The sequence below is a fragment of the Pristiophorus japonicus genome, chromosome 5 (genome assembly GCF_044704955.1).
Source record: "Pristiophorus japonicus isolate sPriJap1 chromosome 5, sPriJap1.hap1, whole genome shotgun sequence".
In the NCBI taxonomy this organism is placed as follows: Eukaryota; Metazoa; Chordata; class Chondrichthyes; family Pristiophoridae; genus Pristiophorus; species Pristiophorus japonicus.
In genome coordinates, this window is record NC_091981.1 from 158,869,488 (window position 1) to 158,892,611 (window position 23,124).

At 44.0% G+C, this 23,124-nt stretch overlaps 1 protein-coding gene across 2 annotated transcripts in view; it reads right to left on the bottom strand.

Moving 5' to 3' along the window:
• glcci1a (glucocorticoid induced 1a) overlaps positions 1-23,124 on the bottom strand; it is a 226,667-nt gene that overhangs the window by 56,352 nt on the left and 147,191 nt on the right. Inside the window, exon 4 of one of the 2 annotated variants that reach the window (XM_070881031.1) lies at positions 9,047-9,160. In XM_070881031.1, coding sequence (XP_070737132.1) covers positions 9,047-9,160 — 114 coding nt within the window. Of the gene's footprint in view, positions 1-9,046; positions 9,164-23,124 lie in introns of both variants that reach the window. The other variant, XM_070881030.1, reaches the window with a different exon arrangement.

Genomic DNA, 23,124 nt, shown 5'->3' on the forward strand with positions numbered 1-23,124 from the left:
AGTGGTGGAAGACAAGTATGAAGTATGCCCCTTGCCTTTGTTGGCAAACCTCTTTACATGTTCAGCAAGAAATGCATCATAGCTTGCGAGAATCTCCAACACACCCAGATAATTACCATTATTTGGAAACCCAACGACATCATCTCTGCCTCGCAATGAAAGACCTTGTTCAGAGAAATGTTATCACACAGACAGCCTTCTCTAGTACCTTCCACCAATACTGCCATTCATTTTCAAACTGGAAGACAATATGACCATCCATACAACCAGTGCCTGCTTGTGCACATTACTACCATGGCTTCTCCATACTGGTGGCAGTTTGAGAGATGCAATCCTCTCATCTCCACGCTTCCAGTATTTATGAATGGATTTATGAAAGGGAAATCATGCTTGACAAATCTTCTAGAATTTTTTGAGGATGTATAGTAGAGTGGACAAGCGAGAACCAGTGGATGTGGTGTATTTGGACTTTCAAAAGGCTTTTGACAAGGTCCCACACAAGAGATTAGTGTGCAAAATTAAAGCACATGGTATTAGGGGTAATGTATTGACGTGGATAGAGAACTGGTTGGCAGACAGGAAGCAAAGAGTAGAAATAAACGGGTCTTTTTCAGAATGGTAGGCAGTGACTAGTGGGATACCGCAAGGTTCAGTGCTGGGACCCAGCTATTTACAATATACATTAATGATTTGGACGAAGGAATTGAATGTAATATCTCCAAGTTTGCAGACGACACTAAGCTGGGTGGCAGTGTGAGCCAAGAGGCTGCAGGGTGACTTGGACAGGTTAGGTGAGTGGGCAAATGCATGGCAGATGCAGTATAATGTAGATAAATGTGAGTTTATCCACTTTGGTGGCAAAAACAGGAAGGCAGATTATCTGAATGGTGACAGATTAGTAAAAGGGGAGGTGCAATGAGACCTGGGTGTCATGGTACATCAGTCATTGAAAGTTGGCATGCAGGTACATCAGGCGGTGAACATCTGCAAACTTGGGAGATATTACACTCTATCCACGTCAGTACATTACCCCCAATACCATGTGCTTTAATTTTGCACACCAATCGCGTGTGGGATCTTGTCAAAAGCCTTTTGAAAGTCTAAATACACCACATCCACTGGTTCTCCCTTGTCTACTCTACCAGTTACATCCTCAAAAAATTCATATCGATTTGTCAAGCATGATTTCCCTTTCATAAATCCATGTTGGACCGATTCTGTCACTGCTTTCCAAATATGCTGCTATTTCATCTTTAATAATTGATTCCAACATTTTCCCCACTACTGATGTCAGGCTAACCGGTCTATAATTACCCATTTTCTCTCTCCCTCCTTTCTTAAAAAGTGGTGTTACATTAGCTACCCTCCAGTCCATAGGAACTGATCCAGAGTCGATAGACTGTTGGAAAATGATCACCAATGCATCCACTATTTCTAGGGCCACTTCCTTAAGTACTCTGGGATGCAGACTATCAGGCCCCGGGGATTTATCGGCCTTCAATCCCTAACACAATTTCCCACCTAATAAGGATTTCCTTCAGTTCCTCTTTCTCACTAGACCCTCGGTCCCCTAGTATTTCCGGAAGATTATTTGTGTCTTCCTTCATGAAGACAGAACCAAAGTATTTGTTCAACTGGTCTGCCATTTCTTTGTTCCTCATTATAAATTCACCTGAATCTGACTGCAAGGGACCTATGTTTGTCTTCAATAATCGTTTTCTCTTCACATATCTATAGAAACTTTTGCAGTCAGTTTTTATGTTCCCAGCAGGTTTCCTCTCATACTCTATTTTCCCCTCCTAATTAAACCCTTTGTCCTCCTCTGCTGAATTATAAAAGTCTCCTAGTTTTTAGGTTTGCTGCTTTTTCTGGCCAATTTATATGCCTCTTCCTTGGATTTAACACTATCCCTAATTTCCCTTGTTAGCCATGATTGAGCCACCGTTTAATTTTGACTCCAGACAGGGATGTACAATTGTTGAAGTTCATCCATGTGATCTTTAAATGTTTGCCATTGCCTATCCACCGTCAACCTTTTAAGTATCATTCGCCAGTCTATTCTAGCCAATTCACATCTCATACCATCCAAGTTACCTTTCCTTAAGTTCAGGACCCTAGTCTCTGAATTAACTGTGTCACTCTCCATCTTAATAAAGAATTCTACCATATTATGGTCACTCTTCCCCAAGGGGCCTCGCACAACAAAATTGCTAATTAGTCCTTTCTCATTACACATCACCCTGTCTAGGATGGCCAGCCCTCTAGTTGGTTCCTCGACATATTGGTCTAGAAAACCATCCTTTATACACTCCAGAAAATCCTCCTCCACCGCATTGCTACCAGTTTGGTTAGCCTAATCTATATGTGGATTAAAGTTGCTGATGATAACTGCTGTACCTTTATTGCACGCATCCCTAATTTCTTGTTTGATGCTGTCCCCAACCTCACTACTAGTGTTTGGTGGTCTGTACACAACTCCCACTAGCATTTTCTGCCCTTCGGTATTTCGTAGCTCTACCCATATTGACTTGTTGCCTGGACTGGAGAATTTTAGCTATGAGGAAAGATTGGATAGGCTGGGTTTGTTTTCTTTGGAACAGAGGAGGCTGAGGAGAGACCTTATCGAGGTGTATAAAATTATGAAGGGCCTCGGTAGAGTGGACAGGACGGACCTATTTCCCTTAGCAGAGGGGTCAAAGATTTAAAGTAATTGGTAGGAGGTTTAGAGGGGATTTGAGGAGAAATCTCTTCACCCAGAGGGTGGTGGGAGTCTGGAACTCACTGCCTGAAAGGCTGGGAAGGGCAGAAATGCTCACTACAGTTAAAAAGTACTTGGATGCGCACATTAAGTGCCGTAACCTACAGGGCTACGGACCAAGAGCTGGAAAGTGGGATTAGGCTGGAAAGCTCTTGATCAGCCGGCGCGGACATGATGGGCCGAAATGGCCTCCTTCCGTGCTGTAAATTTCTATGATTTATTCTAGTGGATCTTCATCGAACCTTTCCATGGCTCCAATATCCTTCCTATAATGGGATGCATAGAATTGTGTACAATACACCAGCTCCATTCTTCTGATCTCTTTAATTTTAAGACTCACTCCAGTTTTCTACACCTTTAAATTAAAAAAAAAAAAATCACGTAATTCACAAGACTTGTCAGAAAGATAGATTATTCTCCGGTTGTTAGCCAACAGTGATTTGTTGTGAAGCAAGCACACATTCGTTCAGATGGTAACAGCTATTCAATAGTTTGTCTTCACCCTCTGGTAACCTGCAATGAACACATCCTATTTACTTAAGTATGGAACACTTCAACTTGATGAGGATTGTAGGGGCAAGCTGAGGCATGTAGATGCCATCCAATGTACTGTAGGCTATCATTTTTTTTAAACCCCTTTTGTATAATTTGCAAAGTGTATTTTTATTTTTTTATACTTTGCTGCATTACACAAATATGGATAATTAATATTGGTTCAACTAATATCTACCCTGCAATACTATATTGTTCTTTAAAATTGTTGAAACAAATAAGATTCAGCACTATATAAATCCATGATTCTCCTTATGCATGTACACTTTATAAACAACTGGAACATAAGCCACAAAGAACCACAATAATTAGAAAATTACAGTTTTTAAAATCACCTTCAGTCTTGAAAACATGATTGAATCTTTTTCGCCATTGAAGATATGTAGGTTTCTTGTTGTGGCAGGGCAATGGAAATGTAATCTGTGGAATGCAACTAATCAGGTTTAAATTGTGTTGATTGCAGGTTTGAACAAAAGCTTCAGGATTTCAATCTTTGATGGTCATGCAGAAATTTCAAAGAGTTTTATCTTGGAAGGCTTTACCCATGGTTATTCACTTCTCAGTGAATTGAATTAGGTGGAGTAAAGATGTTGCAAATGGTACAGTCTTGTGAAAGGAATGGTCGCCATGAGACTTTGTTTTCTTCTTATTCCATACTTTACATTCTTATACCAGTTTCTGCACGAAGACCGTCACTCTTGAGTACTAAGGGGCTACAGTTAAAGAGGAATTTGAGATGTTAGTGTTTTTATCAGCAGAGCTGAGAAGTTTAAGGGGTAACTTGATAAAGGTCTTTAAGTTTCTGAACGGTTATAAAGTGCAAAGAAAAGGAAAGAACTGCAAATGATAAAATGCAGTGCCTTTCACAATCTCAGGACATCATTGGTTGTGAAACACCTTGGGAAGTACTATGGAACTGGTATCACTATTGTAAAGTAGGAAACAGCCAACACAAAAGCAAAAAACTGGAACCTGAAATAAAAACAGAAAATGCTGCAAATCTCAGTGGGTCAGACAGCTTCTGTGGAGAGAAAAACAGAGTTAACATTTCAGGTCGATGACCCTTCGTCAGAACTGGCAAACGTTCAAAAAGAACAGGTTCTTAAGGACCACTAAAAGGGGGAGGAGAAGAACAAAAGGGAAGGTCTGTGATAAGGTGGAAAGCAGGAGAGATTAGAGACACAAAAGGGATGATGGGCCAAACTGAAATGTTAATGGCTGAAGTTAGAAAAAGGTGAGTCTAGATAGGGTGTGAATGGCAGAATAATGACCAGCTGCCATTTGGAAATAAAGAAAAAATATGTAAGATCAGTGGAGGTGGTGGTGGGGGGGGGGGGAGGTGGAGAAAGAAAGGGAACCAAAAATGGACAGAGGTTATCCAAAATTGTTGAACTCAATGTTGAGTCCAGAAGGCTGTAAAGTGCCTAAATGAAAGATGAGGTGCTGTTCCTTGAGCTTGCGTTGAGCTTCAATGGAACAGCGTAGGAGGCAGAGGACAGAAATGTCGGAGCAGGAGTGGAGCAGGGGAATTAAAATGACAGGCAACTGGAAGCTCGGGGTCACGCTTACGGACTGAACGGAGGTGCTCCGCAAAGCGGTCACCCGATCTGCATTTGGTCTTCCCAATGTAGAGACAACCACATTGTGAGCAGCGAGTACAGCATACTAAGTTGAAAAAAGTACAAGTAAAACACTTTCACCTGGAAGGAATATTTGGGGCCCTGGATAGTCGGAAGGAGTAGGTAAAAGGGCAGGTGTTGCATCTCCTGCGCTTGCATGGAAAGGTGCAGTGGGAAGGGGAGGGGTGCTGGGATGAACTGCGGAATGGACCCAGGGTGTCGTGGAGGGAGCGGTCCCTTCGGCATACTGAGGGGAGGGGAGGGGAAGATTGATGGTGGGATCACGCTGAAGAAAAAGCCAATTTGTGCAGAGCAAGGTCCCAACAACAGCAGAGATAATGATCAGGGATAATCTATTTTAATGTTAGTTTAGGAATAAATATTGTCCAGGACACCTGGAGAACTCCCCTGCTCCTCTTCGAAAAATGTAATGGGATCTTTTACATCCACCCGAGGACACAGTTGAGGCCTGCAACAGTGTAGCACTCCTCAGTACTGTGCTAAAGTGCCAGCCTAGATTATGTACTCTGGGGTGGGACTTGAACCCAAGACCATCTGACTCATAGGTGAGAGTGCCACCACTTAACCACAGATAGAATGTTCCCATTGGTTACCAAGACGGTAACGAGAGCACAAATTTAATATGATTTTTTAAAAAATTGAAGGGTGGGGTTAGAATAACATTATTTACAGAGAATATGGAATTATCCTGTAAGAAACAGTAAAGCAGAAACCATAATCCTTTCTAAAATAAGTTTGATAGTTGCTTGGAAAAAAATAAATATTTAAGGACACAGTGAGCGAGCAAGACTGGGATTAGATAAGGTGGCTCATGGAGAAATAGAGTGGCACAGATTAAATGGGCCGAATGACCATTTCTATCCTGTAGCGGAGTCTAAACCATGGGTTTCCATAATGTGCTTGGAAATGGTACATTGCAGAATTTTGCTTGAGAAAAGAAAAACTGCATTTTAGCTGAACAAAAGCTTAGTCAATACTTATATAAAGCAAGGCACAAGGAAAGTGTACCATGGTGATGATTTTATTACATTAGAATCTGCTGGAGATTTGTATCCATTTACACATAACTGAGTTGGGCTGAATTAGTCATTTTAAAATATTCTATCATGTGCTATAACTCTTCTGAGTTGGTTAATTTCCAAAACCTCGAGGCGATGTTTGTGTAACCAAAGCCAGATTTATTCTGGTGACCGCATATGCACTCTAAGTGGGAACTGCTAGATTCAGGGAGATTGAACTGATTTTTCCGATGTTGAATAGTTGCTCCCAAAACGCAAGGTCTCCTCAGTACATTAGGGCTAAATTTCTATGTGCAGTTGGAAACCATTCTTCACTGAGGCAGTTAAGGTTATGAAAACATATCCATGAATTTACATTAATAAGGTTTAGAAATCAGCTTTTCTTGTAAACAATAAATTATAAAAAGAAAAATGAAAGAAAAAAAGTTACGAATATCAGTGCTGGGAAATTAGGAAATGTTGCTGTTTTTACACCCAGTCAGCATCAAGCACTCCCACACAGGTATACCACAGCCACATGCACAAAGGTCCCATTACTGCAGAAGTTTGACATTTCTATACCATATCTGCCATCTTCCCATAACCAGCCATTTGGTACAATTTTGTGCTGCAGTTAACATTAGCTTAATTCATGTCATGTGGGACCGTTAAAGCATGAAAAGGGAGGGAAAAATGTTCATCTAGTTCTATGCCTTCCTGAGCTGAATTCAGACACAAGTACTAGAAGTAAAATGTGAGTTTTCCAACTCAGTCACTCAGCTCCCTTGGTGCTTTTTATAGTAAAGGCATTCAGTAGAATGCTGCCTTCTTTTATAGGCACAAAAAATACAAACTGCTAGGAGGTTGATTAAATATTTTACTATTTCAATAGAACAGAGGCCTTAATCCAGGTGCTGGCAGAAGTTACACAAATTAATCTTTACTCATTAGTCATGATTGAGATGTACAAATATTAAAGCTATGTGAAGCCCAATACTGAATACACCACATTGTGTTCGGCTGCCTTTAGGAGTGTAAGTACAATGAATTAAGAGTGTCACTTCAAGAGCTTGGCTGTTTTGAATATTATTGCTGGTGGTAACCTGCCTTCACATTTTTCATCTGACAGTAGCATTAAGAGATGGAGCAACACTCACCTGCCCAATCTTTCTTTAACCCTTAATCAATCACGATTCATTCAAGCAGCTAGATTATTTAAGTGGTTTAAGATAGACTTGGATTTGATGAAGTTAATACTCCCTTTTTAACTTTGTTTCTTCCATTTTACAATGTGGATCTCCCCATGCAACACACACCACCGACTGAGGTGGGTAGCCACTATCCAGCCTTTGTAATAAGCCCCAAAACCAGCCACAAAGATGTGCACGGGAATAACTCTCTTTCTATGTGGAAGCACTGAGCGGCTACGATCTAGCACTGTGGGGAAATGACCATTATTAATCCATATACCACCACTCCATGGTAACATGCATTGGGCTCTACTGTGAAATTCAATCAGATAGACTGGCAACCACAGTCTGGAACACATTTTTTTTTAAATGTTATTGACTTCAAACAAGATTTAAAGGGGCATTCAATTTGAATTATGTGCATTTTGAGTGACTGCATATGACAACCTGAGCACATTTTACTAGATAGCCTAATGCCTCAACGATAACCTAGGTTGTCATTTAATTTTGTGTGATAACCACCACAAACACTTGGCAAGAACTCAATTATACATTCATAGGGTTGGATATATTTGTTCTTATAAAGTTCTTTTAATACCTATAACGAGCAACATATAGAACATCTCTTCCAACATCACTTGATTTACTGACCACTTAAAAAGCAGATGATGAGCATCCCCAGAATTTTAGTCAATACAAATTTATAGAAAAAATATTTGCAGTTGATAGATAAAATATTTCAGTGCTCAGAAGGCAAGACTTTGCTTTTGTGGTGCAATGAAATGGTTACTAAATTCTGCAATTGGATATTCTGCAGTGTGAAATCCACCAGCGCAGTAACTCCCATTAAATTGCAAAGTGATTAAATCTAAAGTCCTGATCTTTCTCCAGTTCTTTAGTAACCAGGACAGCAGGCTTAAGTTGTTTACGTGCATAAAATACTCGTTAAAACACAGACTGGTCCATCACGTGAATTATAACCTACTTGCATATTTCATCAAAAATTTGCTCTCCTAATCCCGCAATCAAATCCTATTAATATGCAACGCAGGCTGCTACTCAGAGATAAATTTGCAGAAAGAAAATCCAACGAAAGCCCACATGCTTCATTATTCAATAGCTTTCTGCCATTTCTTTATATTCTTTAGCAATAGTAGCCCAAATGTGGATTTGTTTAATATGTATTTATATCTATGTTTGTTCTTTTAGGAGGACCACTTAGAAGGTGGGGGACACAGCCAGCTGTTATCTAGATGAATGGCACATGTTTGCCTTGTTGCAGCTTTGGTGGTAAAGTGCACCATTTTTAACTCTAGAGAAGAAAGCCAAAGGAGTTTGTCCATTTTAATGTGGAAATAGTATTCGGGTAGTTAGCCTTGAAGCAGTGCTGTAAATTTCAAAAACAAATGGTTTTCAAAAACCCAAACCATTTGAGGTACATCTATGGGTTAATACTTACCACTCATTACTTGACCCTGAAGTTACCTTCATTTTTAAAATTGCATAATCTATACCAAAATTAATGGCAAACAAAAAAAGCCAATCAGCCGTGACAACGCAACCCAGGAAAACGAGGAGAGAGATTAAAAAGAAAAACTACAAATCCAAAACAAAAATAGAAAATGCTGTAAATGCACAGCGTCTGAAAGATCGGTTTGAGATTCTAGTTGGAACCAGAATTAGTGAAGGCTCTCACCTGAAACATTAGCATAGTCATCACCAAGCTGCTGAAAACCCTGCTGTGTATATACAGCATTTATTGCTTTTATTTTACATCAGAAAGCATATTTGTTGTGAAAATGTCATTGTGATGAAAACACGGTGCACAGATATCATCTCGTTAAGTGAAAGAGGAATGTAATTGATTCAAAAGATTTTATACAAATCTAATCTTCCAGAGCAGCTTACCTGAGACTGATTGATAGCAGTGTGATTGCCGTGGAGCGGAGACTGGCGGTCCTTCTCCTTATTGTGCCGACTGCTTTGCTTACTGCGCTGGAGCTGCTGCCTCAGTTTGGCAATCTGCTATAATGATTGGATACAAAGAAAAAAATACAAAATAAGAATCTACAAACTGACAAAATTGTCTACATTGTTATACATATTGATAATAAATTAACTGGAAATCATTTCCCATGACCACTGCACGCAGTCTCTGACAGTCAAGTGTCAGACACATCTGTAAACGCATCACCATGGTCATCATGGGGCCAACTAGACTCCAAAGAGGCCACAAAGGAGGATAGTCACTAATTGATTGTTAGACAACTGACAGGCGCAGGTTAAAGCCCACACTAGATGGACGGCAGGTAACCAGAGATACTCATAAGCAGCTTGATGAGCAGCAGATCTCACCATAAAATGTGTGCGTGCAGTGCTACAATCTGCCTGGGCACTGAATGGACACACATCATATCCCAGTGAATAGTTATTCCAACAATTGGAAATGCAGAGCATCAGTTGCACCGGTTTGCTTCTCTACAACCCATTCACAGTAGCCACCAAACTGTGGATATGTGGGTGGGTAGTCTCCTACCTGGCCCTCGTATACCACTGTCCAGTAGCTGTCATCTTAAGTCTCAGTTTCTTCATCAGCTATATGACAGCCAATGCTTTCAGCATGTTGACACCATCTAGATAAGGCAGCTTTCATTATGCTTAATGTTTTAGACATCCAGGTCCAATACCACATACCAGGTTTACTCACCACTGACTGTCAACATAGCACATTCAGTTACTATATTTGCAATGTATTCAGATTGTATTCAAAAAGCAGAATAACTATTTCTTGTTTAGACTTCTAATGGTATGCAGAATGCTCACTCAATTCATTACACAAGTGAGAAAAACAACAACGCAATTCCCAAGTGCCCAGAAATAATTGACTATTCCACTGTTTCAGATATGTCATTGGTTTATACAACAGGCAAATTATGGGAATTATTATGTTCAAAACAAAATAACCTAAGTTATAAGTTTCAATAAAAATTACTACAAGCACAGAAGAAGCTTCAACATTCATCGGGTTACACGAGCTGCTGCTTTTCTCATCCGGTCCAACTAAAATTGGAGAATTTTAGCTATGAAGAAACATTGGATAGAACACAAGAACATAGGAAATAGGAGCAGGAGTAGGCCATCTGGCCTCTCAAGCCTGCTCCACCATTCAATACCATGGCTGATCTGATCTTGGCCTCAACTCTACTTCCCTGCCCACTCCCCATAACCCTTGACTCTCTTATCCTTCAAAAATCTGTCTATCTCCACCTTAAATATATTCAATGACCCAGCCTCCACATCTCTCTGGGGGTAGAGAATTCCAAAGATTCACAATCCTCAGAAGAAATGTTTCTTCATTTCTGTTTTAAATGGGCGACCCCTTATTCCGAGATTCTGTCCCCTAGTTCTAGACTCCCCCATGAGAGGAAACATCCTCTCTACATCTACCCTGTCAAGTCCCCTCAGAATCTTATACGTCTCAATAAGATCACTTCTCAGTCTTCTCAACTCTAATGAATATAGGTCCAACCTGCTCAACCTTTCTTCATATAACAAAGATAGGCTGTGGTTGTTTTCTTTTAAACAGAGGTGGCTGAGGAGAGACTTGATTGAGGTGTATAAAATTATGAGATGCCTTGTTAGATAGAGTGAATAGGAAGGACTATTTCCCTTAATAGAGGTGTCAATAATAAGGAGGCATAGATCTAAAGTGATTGGTAGAAGGATTAGTGGGGAGTTGGAGAACTTTTTTCACCGAGAGTCTGGAACTCACTGCCTGAAAGGGTGGAAGAGGCAGAAACCCTCATTGCATTTAAAAAGTGCTTGGATGTGCACTTGAGGTGCTGCAACCTACAGGGTTACGGACCAAGAGCTGGAAAGTGGGTTTAGCCTGGAAGCTTTTTTTCGGCCGGCACAGACACGATGGACCGAATGGCCTTCTTCTGTGCTATAGATTTCTATGATTCTAACTGACCAAATGGAAAATTCTCTTTGTGATGAATATTAATACTATTATGTCATCAGAATCACAGTTGACAAGCTCCCCACTGGAGTGGAACTAAACTACAGAACCAGTGGGAGCCTGTTCAATCTTCGCCGTCTCCAGGCCAGGTCCAAGACCACCCCAACCTCTGTCGTCGAGCTACAGTACGCGGACGACGCCGGTGTCTGCGCAGATAGAGGCTGAACTCCAGGCACAGCCCTGGACAACGTGGATCATTTCCCATACCTCGGGAGCCTCTTATCAACAAGAGCAGGCACTGATGACAAGATTCAACACCGCCTCCAGTATGCCAGTGCAGCCTTCGGCCGCCTGAGGAAAAGAGTATTTGAAGACCAGTCCCTCAAAACTGCCACCCTCATGGTCTATAGGGCTGTAGTAATACCCGCCCTCCTGTATGGCTCAGAGACATGGACCATGTACAATAGACACCTCAAGTCGCTGGAGAGATACCACCAACGATGTCTCTGCAAGATCCTACAAATCCCCTGGGAGGACAGACGCACCAACATCAGCGTCCTCGGCCAGGCCAACATCCCCAAGCATTGAAGCACTGACCACACTCGATCAGCTCCGCTGGGCAGGCCACATTGTTCGCATGCCTGACACAAGACTCCCAAAGCAAGCGCTCTACTCGGAACTCCTTCACGGCAAACGAGCCAAAGGTGGGCAGAGGAAACATTACAGGGACACTCTCAAAGCCTCCCTGATAAAGTGCAACATCCCCACTGATGCCTGGGAGTCCCTGGCCAGTGATCGCCCTAAGTGGAGGAAGTGCATCCGGGAGGGCGCTGAGCACCGAGAGTCTCATCACCAAGAGCACGAGAGCATGCAGAAAACAAGCTCAGGCAGCGGAATGAGCGTGCGGCAAACCAGTCCCACCCACCCCTTCCCTAGACGACTATCTGTTCCACCTGTGACAGAGTCTGTCGTTCTCGTATTGGACTGTTCAGCCACCTAAGAACTCATGTTAAGAGTGGAAGCAAGTCTTCCTTAATTCCAAGGGACTGCCTATGATAATAATGGAGGTATATAAATATGTACCATATTGCACTAATATACATCACCTGATTTGAATTTATATCACCATTATAATAAACAAAAGCACAGTTCTTCTGACGCCTACTAACTCTCAAACAAAAATGTTCTTTTCCAAATGCTTCTCCTGCACATCCCATGAACCCTATTCCTCTTCAAAAACAGACCTAACTCATCCTGTATACTATCAGAGTTAGAATCATTGAAGTTTACAGCATAGGAGACTATTTGGCCCACCATGTCTGTATATGCTCTTTGCTAGAGTATAACAAATCCTATCCCACTGGTCTGCTCTCTTGCCACAGCCCGAAGATATGGAGCTACCGTTAAGAAAAATAACTGCATACGCTGAAAATGTTAAATAGGAATATAAAATGACAGATGTTATTGCTCCAGCTTTTCAAGATGCAGAGTATGGTTGTATGAATCCATATGTGCAGACATCATGTTACAGATGCAAACTGAACTGATATCTCGGGGGGGGGGGGGGGGGAAGTCAGCAGCAAGAAACTATAAACACTGACATTCTATTCAACAGTAAACCATGGGTTTGCCAAACAAAGTCCAATATCATCTAGATAAGCCACAACTTTTCAAATCTTCCTAGCCTTCGTATCAGAAAATACACTATTCCTTGGCAGAAGGTCAGACAGGCATGTTTCCAGGACCCAGCAATGTCACGCTCTGGGAAGGAGATGCTTGTATCACCAATCCTCTACTCCCCCTTTCAGTGAAGTGCTTAGCTCCTGCTTGGCACCTACCCTCATCAGCACAGCTGAAATCACAAACTCGGGATGGGAAGAAATTGGAAGACTACAGTTTTTCATGCTGCATTGACTAAGACTAAAAGAACTTTACATTAGCCCATCATTAAACATCTGACTGGGTACAGAGAAAGCTTCTCACACACAAAAATCATTTAGACTAATGTTCAAGACACTAGGTACAATTATCATATCAAGTCTTAAGTATATCAGCCCATAACAGTATTTAATGCAAAAAAAGTACAACACAACATACATAATAGAAGGTAGCAGACAGCAACAGCTTAATATAATACAACTAATTTAATCAGCAGGCTTCAAAACATAATACTCATTTCCCAAGGGCCACTCTGAGTTGCTCCAATTTAATCAAAATTTAATGTGTTATTTTTGAGCAGATGCCATGTTGGAACAACCAGTGGCGCACACAAACAAATTAAAAATACATTTCTTGGTGGCGGAAGAGTTGAGGCAGCACAGCTGGATAACTTCAAACACAGAATCAACCATCAATTGTTGAACTCTGATTGCTGCAACATTCATCAGGATATGGGAAATCTGAGTTTCAGGCTTGTAACAGTACAATTTCTCAAATATTTTCTGTTTGTGTTTACAATAAGCTAGCTGGATCAAGTTCATGTGACAACTGTATTTACTTCAGCAGTTGTCCCAAGCTGCACTCTGACATTACCACACAAGAACAAAGGGCCGCAGTTATATGAATTCTGCTCTTCCCCTGCAAACTCTGGTTTTAATTTGCTCTGCCAGAGAACAAGAAGGGCAGTGCTCCATTAATGTTCCAACTGGTAGGAAACAGATTTGCATCTGCAATTTAATTAATCTGTATCACAGAAGAGAAGTAGTACACAACATTTGGAGAGAAGTGTTACTCTCTGTCTCTCGAGCAATTCTGATCAAAGAAGCCCTGATAAAGGTTGCCTACCCAATTGCCTGGGGAATGGCACAACCTAGATAGGGAGCAGGAAAAACCTGGACTTCTTAAATGCTGAATTTAACCATTAAGCAACTCCTGGGAGACTGAAATAGATTGAGCAACAAGTCAGAAGCTAGACTGCACATTAATTTCACTGTTCTGGGAGAGATTTAAAGATAGGAGAGCGATGTGATATGCCGTGGCACATGGTATGATGGGAATGTGGTGAGCAACGGGGATCTGGGGTTTCATTCATTGGAATCGGAGTCTGACGAGCCGCTCACGGACAGCCTGTCTGGCTGGATGAATGGGTGCCTCCTACTCTCTCCCTCCTCATCCTCTTGCTCCTCGTCTTCTTCCTCCTTGTCTGCCTCCTGAGGTGGTCCCATAATCCCTGCTGGCAAGGGCTGCGTCCTCATGATGGCCAAGTTGTGAAGCATGCAGCAAACCCCCTTGAAATGGGACACTCACTCCGTCGAGTATTGAACGGCTCCTCCCGAGCGGAACTGCTGCTTCAGTCTGCTCAATGATGTTCCTCGTGGAGGCATGGCTCTCAATCTACGAGTGCTGGCACGAGCGTTGGGGGTGCAGAGGTGAGTCATGAGCCGGATAGACCGTCTCCAAGGAGTCACCCTAGAGTTTGCTGTGGTGGCTGGAAGATTGAGGCACACCAGTATGGCGCAGGATGAAAATGTTGTGTATCTGTAAAGCATGCACTCCCATGTTCCGCCACCAGGGAGCGCACCCCCTGAAGTCCCAAGGGATCCCAACATGCCTTGGGAGCACTGTATATAAACCGGCCCCCAAGGCCTGTTCCTCAATCTGAAGTGTCTTAAGACTGAGGTCACTGTTACTTTAACCTCCCTGTATGCAGTCTCAACTGTGTTAGGAACACAATAACTGGCGACGAGTATACGAATCCAACGCAAAGATGCAGCAAACTGTGGGCATCCTGGAGAAGTTCTCGGAGGGTGAGGCCTGGGAAGCCTATGTCAAACGGCTAGACCAGTACTTTGTAGCCAACGAGCTGGTCGGAGAAGGAAGCGCTACAAAAAGGAGAGCGGTCCTCCTCATGGTCTGCGGGGCACCGACCTACAGCCTCATGAAGAATCTTCTGGCTCTGGTGAAACCCACAGATAAGTCGTATGAGGAGTTGTGTATACTGGTTTGGGAGCATCTTAACCCGAGGGAGAGCGTGCTGATGGCGAGGTATCGGTTCTACACGTGCCAGCGATCTGAAGGTCAGGAAGTGGCGAGCTACGTCGCCGACGCAAGGCGACTTGCAGGACAATGTGAGTTTGATGGCTACCTGGAGCAGATTGCTCAGAGACTTTTTTGTACTGGACATTGACCACGAGACTATCCTACGAAGACTTTTGACTGTAGAGACACCAATCCTCAGTAAGGCCATTGCGATAACACAAGCTTTTATGTCCACCAGTGATAACGCCAAACAAATCTCTCAGCACACAAGTGCTAGCAATGTTCATAAATTAACTGGAACTGTGTTTGCGAGCAGAAATGAACAGGGCAGAAACCACGAGTCTGCAACCTCAAGCAGGCCTCAGGTGACCCAAATGACAGAGTCCGCAACAAAGGATGAATGCAAGGCAATTCACACCTTGTTGGCATTGTGGAGGCTTCCATTCAGCCTATTCATGCCACTTCAAAGGGTATGTTTGCAAGAGCTGTGGAACAATGGGGCACCTCCAACAAACTTGCAGCTCTGCCAAACCTGCTAACCACCACGTGGCAGAGGATGATCGGTCCATGGTGGATCAAAGCAATTTCGAGCCCGAGAGAGAGGAGGCAAATGCTGAAGTACATGGGGTGCACACATTTTCAATGAAATGTCCACCTATAATGCTAGCTGTAAAATTAAATGGCTTACCCGTAGCCATGGAACTGGACACTGGCGCTAGCCAATCCATCATGAGTAAAAAGATGTTTGAGAGACTGTGGTGCAACAAGGCACTCAGACCAGCCCTGAGCCCCATCCACACGAAACTGAGAACGTACACCAAAGAGCTTATCACTGTCCTGGGCAGCGCCATGGTCAAGGTCACCTACGAGGGCACGGCGCACGAACTGCCCCTCTGGATTGTCCCCACACTGCTTGGAAGGAGCTGGCTGGGCAAAATACCGCTGGAACTGGGATGACATCCAAGTGCTATTACATGTCGATGAGGCCTCATGTACCCAGGTTCTCAACAAATTTCCTTCCCTTTTTGGGCCAGGCATTGGAAAATGCCCCGAGTGAAGGTGCGGATCCACTTGGTCCCAGAGGCACGACCCATTCACCACAAGGTGCGAGTGGTACCTCACATGATGAGGTAGAGTGTGGAAATCGAGCTCACAGGCTGCAACGCGAGGGCATCATCTCCCCAGTGGAATTCAGTGAGTGGGCCAGCCCGATTCTTCCAGCACTCAAAAGTGATGGCACGATCAGGATTTGCGGCGAGTACAAAGTAACTATTAATTGTTTCTCGCTACAGGACCAATACCCGCTACCTAAGGCAGACGACCTATTTGTGATGCTGACAGGGGGCAAGATGTTCACCAAGCTCGGCCTGACTTCGGCCTACATGACGCAGGAGCTGGAGGAGTCTTCGAAGGGCCTCACCTGCATCAACACGCACAAGGGACAGTTCATCTACAACAGATGCCCGTTTGGAATTCGGTCGGCTGCAGCGATCTTCCAGAGAAACATGGAGCGTCTACTCAAGTCGATACCAGGCACGGTGGTTTTTCAGGACGACATATTGGTCATGGGTCGGGACACTGTTAAGCACCGACAAAACCTGGAGGAGGTCCTCCAGCGACTGGATCATGCAGGGCTGCGGCTGAAGAGGTCGAAATGAGTTTTCATGGCAACAGAAGTGGAGTTTTTGGGGAGAAAGGTTGCGCGGGACGGCATTCGGCCCATAGACGCCAAGACAGAGGCCATCAGGAATGCGCCCAGGCCACAGAACGTCACGGAGCTGTGGTCGTTCCTGGGACTCCAACTATTTTCATAATGTCCTACCGGGGTTGAGCACCCTCTTGGAGCCCCTATATGTGTTATTGCGTAAAGGTGAGAACTGGGTATGGGGAAAAAAAACAACTAATTGCTTTTGAGAAAGCCAGAAACATTTTATGCTCCAAAAAGCTGCTTGCATTGTATAACCCGTGTAAACGACTTGTGCTAGCATGTGACGTGTCGTCATATGGAGTCGGGTGTGTATTACAACAAGCTAACGTTGCGGGGAAGTTGCAACCTGTCGCCTATGCCTCCAGGAGCTTATCTTAGGCTGAGAGGGCCTACAGCATGATTGAGAAAGAGGCATTAGCGTGTGTGTTTGGGGTAAAGAAAATGCATCAGCACCCGTTTGGCCTCAAATTTGAGCTGGAAACTGATTACAAGCCCCTCATATCCCTGTTCGCTGAAAACAAGGGGATAAATACTAATGCCTCAGCCCGCATACAAAATTGGCACTCGTGCTATCAGCGTATAACTATACCATCCGCCACAGGCCAGGCACCGAGAACTATGCGGATGCTCTCAATCGGCTACCATTGCCCATCACGGGGGTGGAAATGGCGCAGCCTGCAAACTTGTTGATGGCGGCGCAGCCCGCAGACTTGTTGATGGTCATGGAAGCGTTTGAAAATGATAAATCACCTGTCACGGCCCGCCAGATTAGGACTTGGACCAGCCAAGATCCTCTGCTGTCCCTGGTAAAAAAAAACTCTGTACTGCATGGGAGCTGGGCCAGCATCCCCATTGAAATGCAAGAGCTAATCAAGCTGTTCCAGCGGCGAAAGAACGAGCTGTCCAATCAGGCAGACTGACTGTTGTGGGGTAACCGTGTAGTGCTACCCAAAAAGGGCAGGGAGACGTTCATCTCGGATCTCCACAGCACACACCTTGGTATAGTAATGATGAAAGCGATAGCCAGATCCCACGTGTGGTGGCCCGGTATCGACTCTGCTGTGTACGGCAATGCAGCGTGTGCGCTCAGTTGAACAACGCACCCAGAGAGGCACCACTAAGTTTGTGGTCCTGGCCCTCCAGACCATGGTCAAGGATCCATGTCGACTATGCAGGCCCGTTTCTCGGTAAAATGTTCCTGGTGGTGGTGGATGCTTTTTCAAAATGGATTGAATGTGAAATAATGTCGGGAAGCACCGCCACCGCCATCATTGAAGGCCTGAAGGCCATGTTTACCACCCTCGGCCTGCCTGACATACTGGTCAGTGACATGTTTCACCAGTGCCGAATTTAAAGAATTCATGAACCGCAATGGGATCAAACATGTCATCTCGGCCCCGTTTAATCCAGCCTCCAATGGGCAGGCAAAGCGGGCAGTATAAACAATCAAACCGAGTCTTAAATGAGTCAGAGAAGGCCCACTCTAAACTCGCCTGTCGCGAGTACTGCTCAGCTACCTCACGAGACCCCACTCGCTCACAGGGGTGCCCAAGCTGAGCTACTCATGAAAAGGACACTTAAAACCAAACTCTCGCTGGTTCACCCCAACCTGCATGATCAGGTCGAGAGAAGGCGGCAGCAACAAAATGTAAACGATGATCGCACCACTGTGTCACGGGAAATTGATCTGAATGACCGTGTATGTGCTAAACTATGGACGTGGTCCCAAGTGGATCACGGGGACGGTGATAGCTAAAGAAGGGAGTAGGGTGTTTGTAGTCAAACTAGACAATGGACAAATTTGCAGAAAGCACCTGGACCAAACGAGGCTGCGGTTCACAGACTGCCCTGAACAACCCACAGCAGACACCACCTTTTGAGCCCACAACACACACCCAAAGGATCAACGACACCACTCCGGACCAGGAAATTGAACCCATCACGCCCAACAACCCAGCAAGGCCAGGCTCACCCAGCAGCCCTGCAGGGCCAACATGCCAGCCCAACGAGGGCACAGCCAGCACATCAGAACAGACATTTGTACCGAGGCGGTCCATCAGGGAAAGAAAGGCTCCCGACCGCCTCACCTTGTAAATAGTTTTCACTTTGACTTTGGGGGGGGGGGCGGGGGGGGAGTGACGTTGTGTATCTGTAAAGCATGCACTCTCATGGTCTGCCACCAGAGAGCGCATCCCCTGAAGTCCCAAGGGATCCCAGCATCCCTTGGGAGCACTGTATATAAACCGGCCCCTAAGGCCTGTTCCTCACGCTGGAGTGTCTTAATAAAGACTGAGGTCACTGTTACTTTAACCTCCCCCTGTGTGCAGTCTCAACTGTGTTAGGAACACAATAGAAAGTATCGTGGCCGCTGCCAGGATAGCGGACATTGACATTGAGGATTCGCTGTGCGTGGCTGCACACCAGCTACATATTTAGTGAGTAGTAGCCTTTGCGGTTCCGGAAGATCTCAGGATTGTTATGCGATGCCCGCAAAGCCACGTGTGCGCAGTCGATGGGGAAGCCCGTTATCCTGGCAAAGCCATATGCCCACTTCTCTCTGCTGAGAGAGAAGCTAATGTAGGCCGTTCTCATGATGTACAGAGCCTCTGACCAGCGATGGATGGTGAACTGAGAGATATTAGCTATGTCTCCTGCTGCAGACCAGAAGGGTCAATTGGCAAAGAAATGGAGTGCCATGGTGACCTTGATTGCCACTGGGAGAGACGTGGTTGCCCTGCTCAGAGGCTGCAGAGCTGGTTGCGAGGTGGCAGAATTCTGTGACCACCTCCTTGGTGAAGCATAGCCTCCTAAGACACTGCTCCTTGCTTAAATGGATGTAGGAGAAGTGCTATCCGAAGACCCTCGTTGGGCAAGGCTCCTGTTGAGTCCTCATGGCGCTCCTCCTCCTCCTGGCTCTGTACGCAGGTTCCCGCCTTCCTCGTTGCCTCCGCTCCCTCTGCTGTAGATCCTGAGGGCAAGGACGACTGCCAGTACAGCCCTCATGACTGAGGACTGTTGTGAGCAGAAGCCTTTAAAAAAATAATGAGGGACTTCTGCACTTGAAGCAGCACTCCGTTATCAAAAACTTGAAATAATTAAAGAAAGCAGTTTCAGTTGCAGGAAGTAACAAACAGCCACTGAAACTGCTGAACCATGTCAGGTGCAACTGATTGGGGATGGTGCTTTTAAATATCGCTGCTGCAGCCTGCTGCTAGACAACAGCTCTCCCCGTCATTGGGTCCAAATTTTGGATGTTGCTCAAAACAGCGCAGCTCCGTCAGTGAGGACAGTTGTTTCTCTCTTTATAAATCAGCAAGTGTAGGCTCCCGGCTGAGGCAGACACATCAACACCGAATTGTGGCTGAGTTGATCCTTTGTAAATCATCATACCCCATTAGTCCAACCTATTGCTTGAATAACTCACCTCGGACTAGATTATCTCTCGTTTGTAAAAACTAATCGTTTGGCATTAACGTGCCTCTGTCAGGGACTGACTGTTAGAGTAACATGGTGTAACCCACCACTGTCTCCCACACCCCCAACAGCACTCTTTCTCTCCGCCCCCCCCAACCAACCTCTTCGCTCCCTGTGTCCCTCCTCACTCCTACACCCCCAACACCACTCTTTCCCCCTCCCCCCGCCCCCAACCCAACCCCTCGCAGCCAGCAGCAGGACCAATCTATGCGTCTCAGATACTGTAGGGCAATCAGTCGCTGGCTTCCTCGGCCCACGGACACCCATCCCACTGCAGCAGGAGAGATCTCCGAGCCACGACACGCCACACCTGCATGCCCCTCGGTCATGGCTAGGTGCGGCAGGCAGGCATGACTGAAGGGGTGAGGGATGGCTATTTTTTGCAGGTGTTCCTAAATGTTGTGTGGTGATATAATAATGGGCCTGGATTCAGTTTCAATGTTAATAAACTTTATTGAAACGTTTGCAATGTACTTTACTGTAGTGCAATTATAAAAGCACTCTTGTCATGATTCAGTTTCAATGTATAATATATTTCATTGAAAGCTTTATAATGTACTTGGCGCAATAAAATCATTCTTGTGTCAACATTTAATTTTATGACTCTTTCCGATCACTTACAAACTCCAAATACATAAAGTTTTAAAGTTACAAAACGTAGTAAACAATTTCAATGTGAACAAGATCACTGAAAAACCTTAAGATAACTTTTAACGCAGTAAATTTAAACAACTTATTAAATGCGAGAACATTTACACTTTAAGATCACTTATATACTTATAAAGTTACAAAACTTAGTAAACAATTTCAATTTGAAAACAGTTACAACAGTGGCATCAACAACTACTACATCAACACCAGCAGCAAAGAAAGGCTGCACCTAGCTCTCATCCACATCTCGGTGCATGTGCTGGCGGAAGAGTGCTGGCCACCATCTTTTTCCCAGTGCTAAAACTTCCAATTTCTCCCCCTTGGAGTTGTACCCCAGCAGGGAGCCTCTCTAAGGATTCTTGCAGCAGCATGTCAATCTACCACAGCACGATCTGTGATATGCTCAACTTTATCATTTTTAAAGTATTAATCATTTTGCAATTAAACAAAGTCTGACTGCATTCTCTCCGTCAGGAGATGCAGCTAAATTATACAAATCCTCAAACAGGGTGACCTTGGGATCCTGTGAAATGCATTCTCTTCATTTTATGAAGTAGCACTTGTACGTACGCGCACACACATTACATTTGGTCAAATGGGTCATTACATTTTAGCTTCGACAAGTTTTCAATAATATACTTCAGATCCATTTTTCAAATTGCAAGAACTCTCAAGGGAGCTGGGAATTCTCAATCTTACGTATAGTTTGGAAATGAATGTGGGCATACATCTTTGATCAAGGTTGAATTTGTGTCCAACTAAGTGGTAGGGTGGAGTAAATAACAATCAGCCTAGATGTTGGAAGACACTTACATAAACACAAGATAAATGTTGAACAGAGTTGAGAGAATTACTTCTTAGTGAATCAAGGGATCAGAATAGGCCCTCCAAACGTAATGTTGATTCTGCGTATGTTTCATCTCCCAGAGTTTAAAAATGATCTTATTCTTCTGAATAGATGGCTTATGGAAAGTATTCAAGTACAATACCTCATCTCCATAATGTTAGAAAGTCTTCGAAGCAATATAAAATTAGATATATATTTTGAAAGTATCTTAATGCATGTTTATATTATTCTCGAGGCTGATGAATTGTTTGTCCAGTTCAGAGTCAGTTATGGCCATCTTCTGTTTGAAACTAGCTCAGACACTATTTGGGAATGTTTGAAGAAAATCAAATACAAAAACAGGTGCAGAAGAGAGAAGAAAAATGGATAATAAGAAGACTGAAAGTAACTCTGTCCAGGGTTATTATATACACCTTTGGGAGACAGGCTGAAAGGCATGGAGAGACCAAGGACAGCCCACCAGGCATCTTTCATTTAGTTCAATTAGTTTTCACTTCAAAACTTGTGCTTTTTTTTTTTGTAGAGAAGGATGTACCACAGTGAGGCAGCAGGTGTTTTGGGAAATGTGCTTATGGTGTTGCGTTGCATCTACAGGATTACATTAATTAAATACAACAGCATAAAATTATACATTAGTGCATCAGACACAAGAAAAGCCAGATTCCTATATTTAGCTTGGGACAAATCCCTTTTTCAGTGATTTATCTGTTGAGATCCCAGCTCATTTACACAACTTCCTGTAGTATTTTGTATTCATGCTAACCAATTTATAGTAATGCTAATTATGATGCTTTAAATTATTAATTGCACAAAGGAAGCCCCGTGACATTGACCAAGATCTTTGCCCTTGCACCTTGCCCTGCCTCAGCAGTCTCCTCTAGCCATACATGCCGATATACACAATTGCTTGAAGGCCAGTCTTCTCCTTGTTCACCCCCCACCCCCACACCACCCCAACAGTGGCTGCTCCTTCAGCTCGTCCTCAAACACTCTTCCCAAGCACTTCTGCTCAGTCACCTTCCTCCCAGCCTTTAACAACTTTGCCGTTGTCTGCTAAACCACTAAATCTCATGTTTTTTCCCCTTCAACTCTTGATTGCTTGGTGTCTGCTCTTTGCCCAGATCCCTGCAAACCACTTTGAAACAACTCTCTGCAAATAAGGGATGCTACAGAAATAAAGTTGTTGTAATATATGGGTTGAGGAGGGGTTGGTGTGTGGGGGGTGCAGCAACAGGATGTAGAACTAGTAATCAGTTATGGATGTCTGGAATCCAAAGTGATCATTCTTCCAGGGGCAGTGGGACTAAGTGGATAGCTCTTTCCAAGAGCCGGCACACATTATTTCCTCAGCTTGAAAGGTTGTCAAG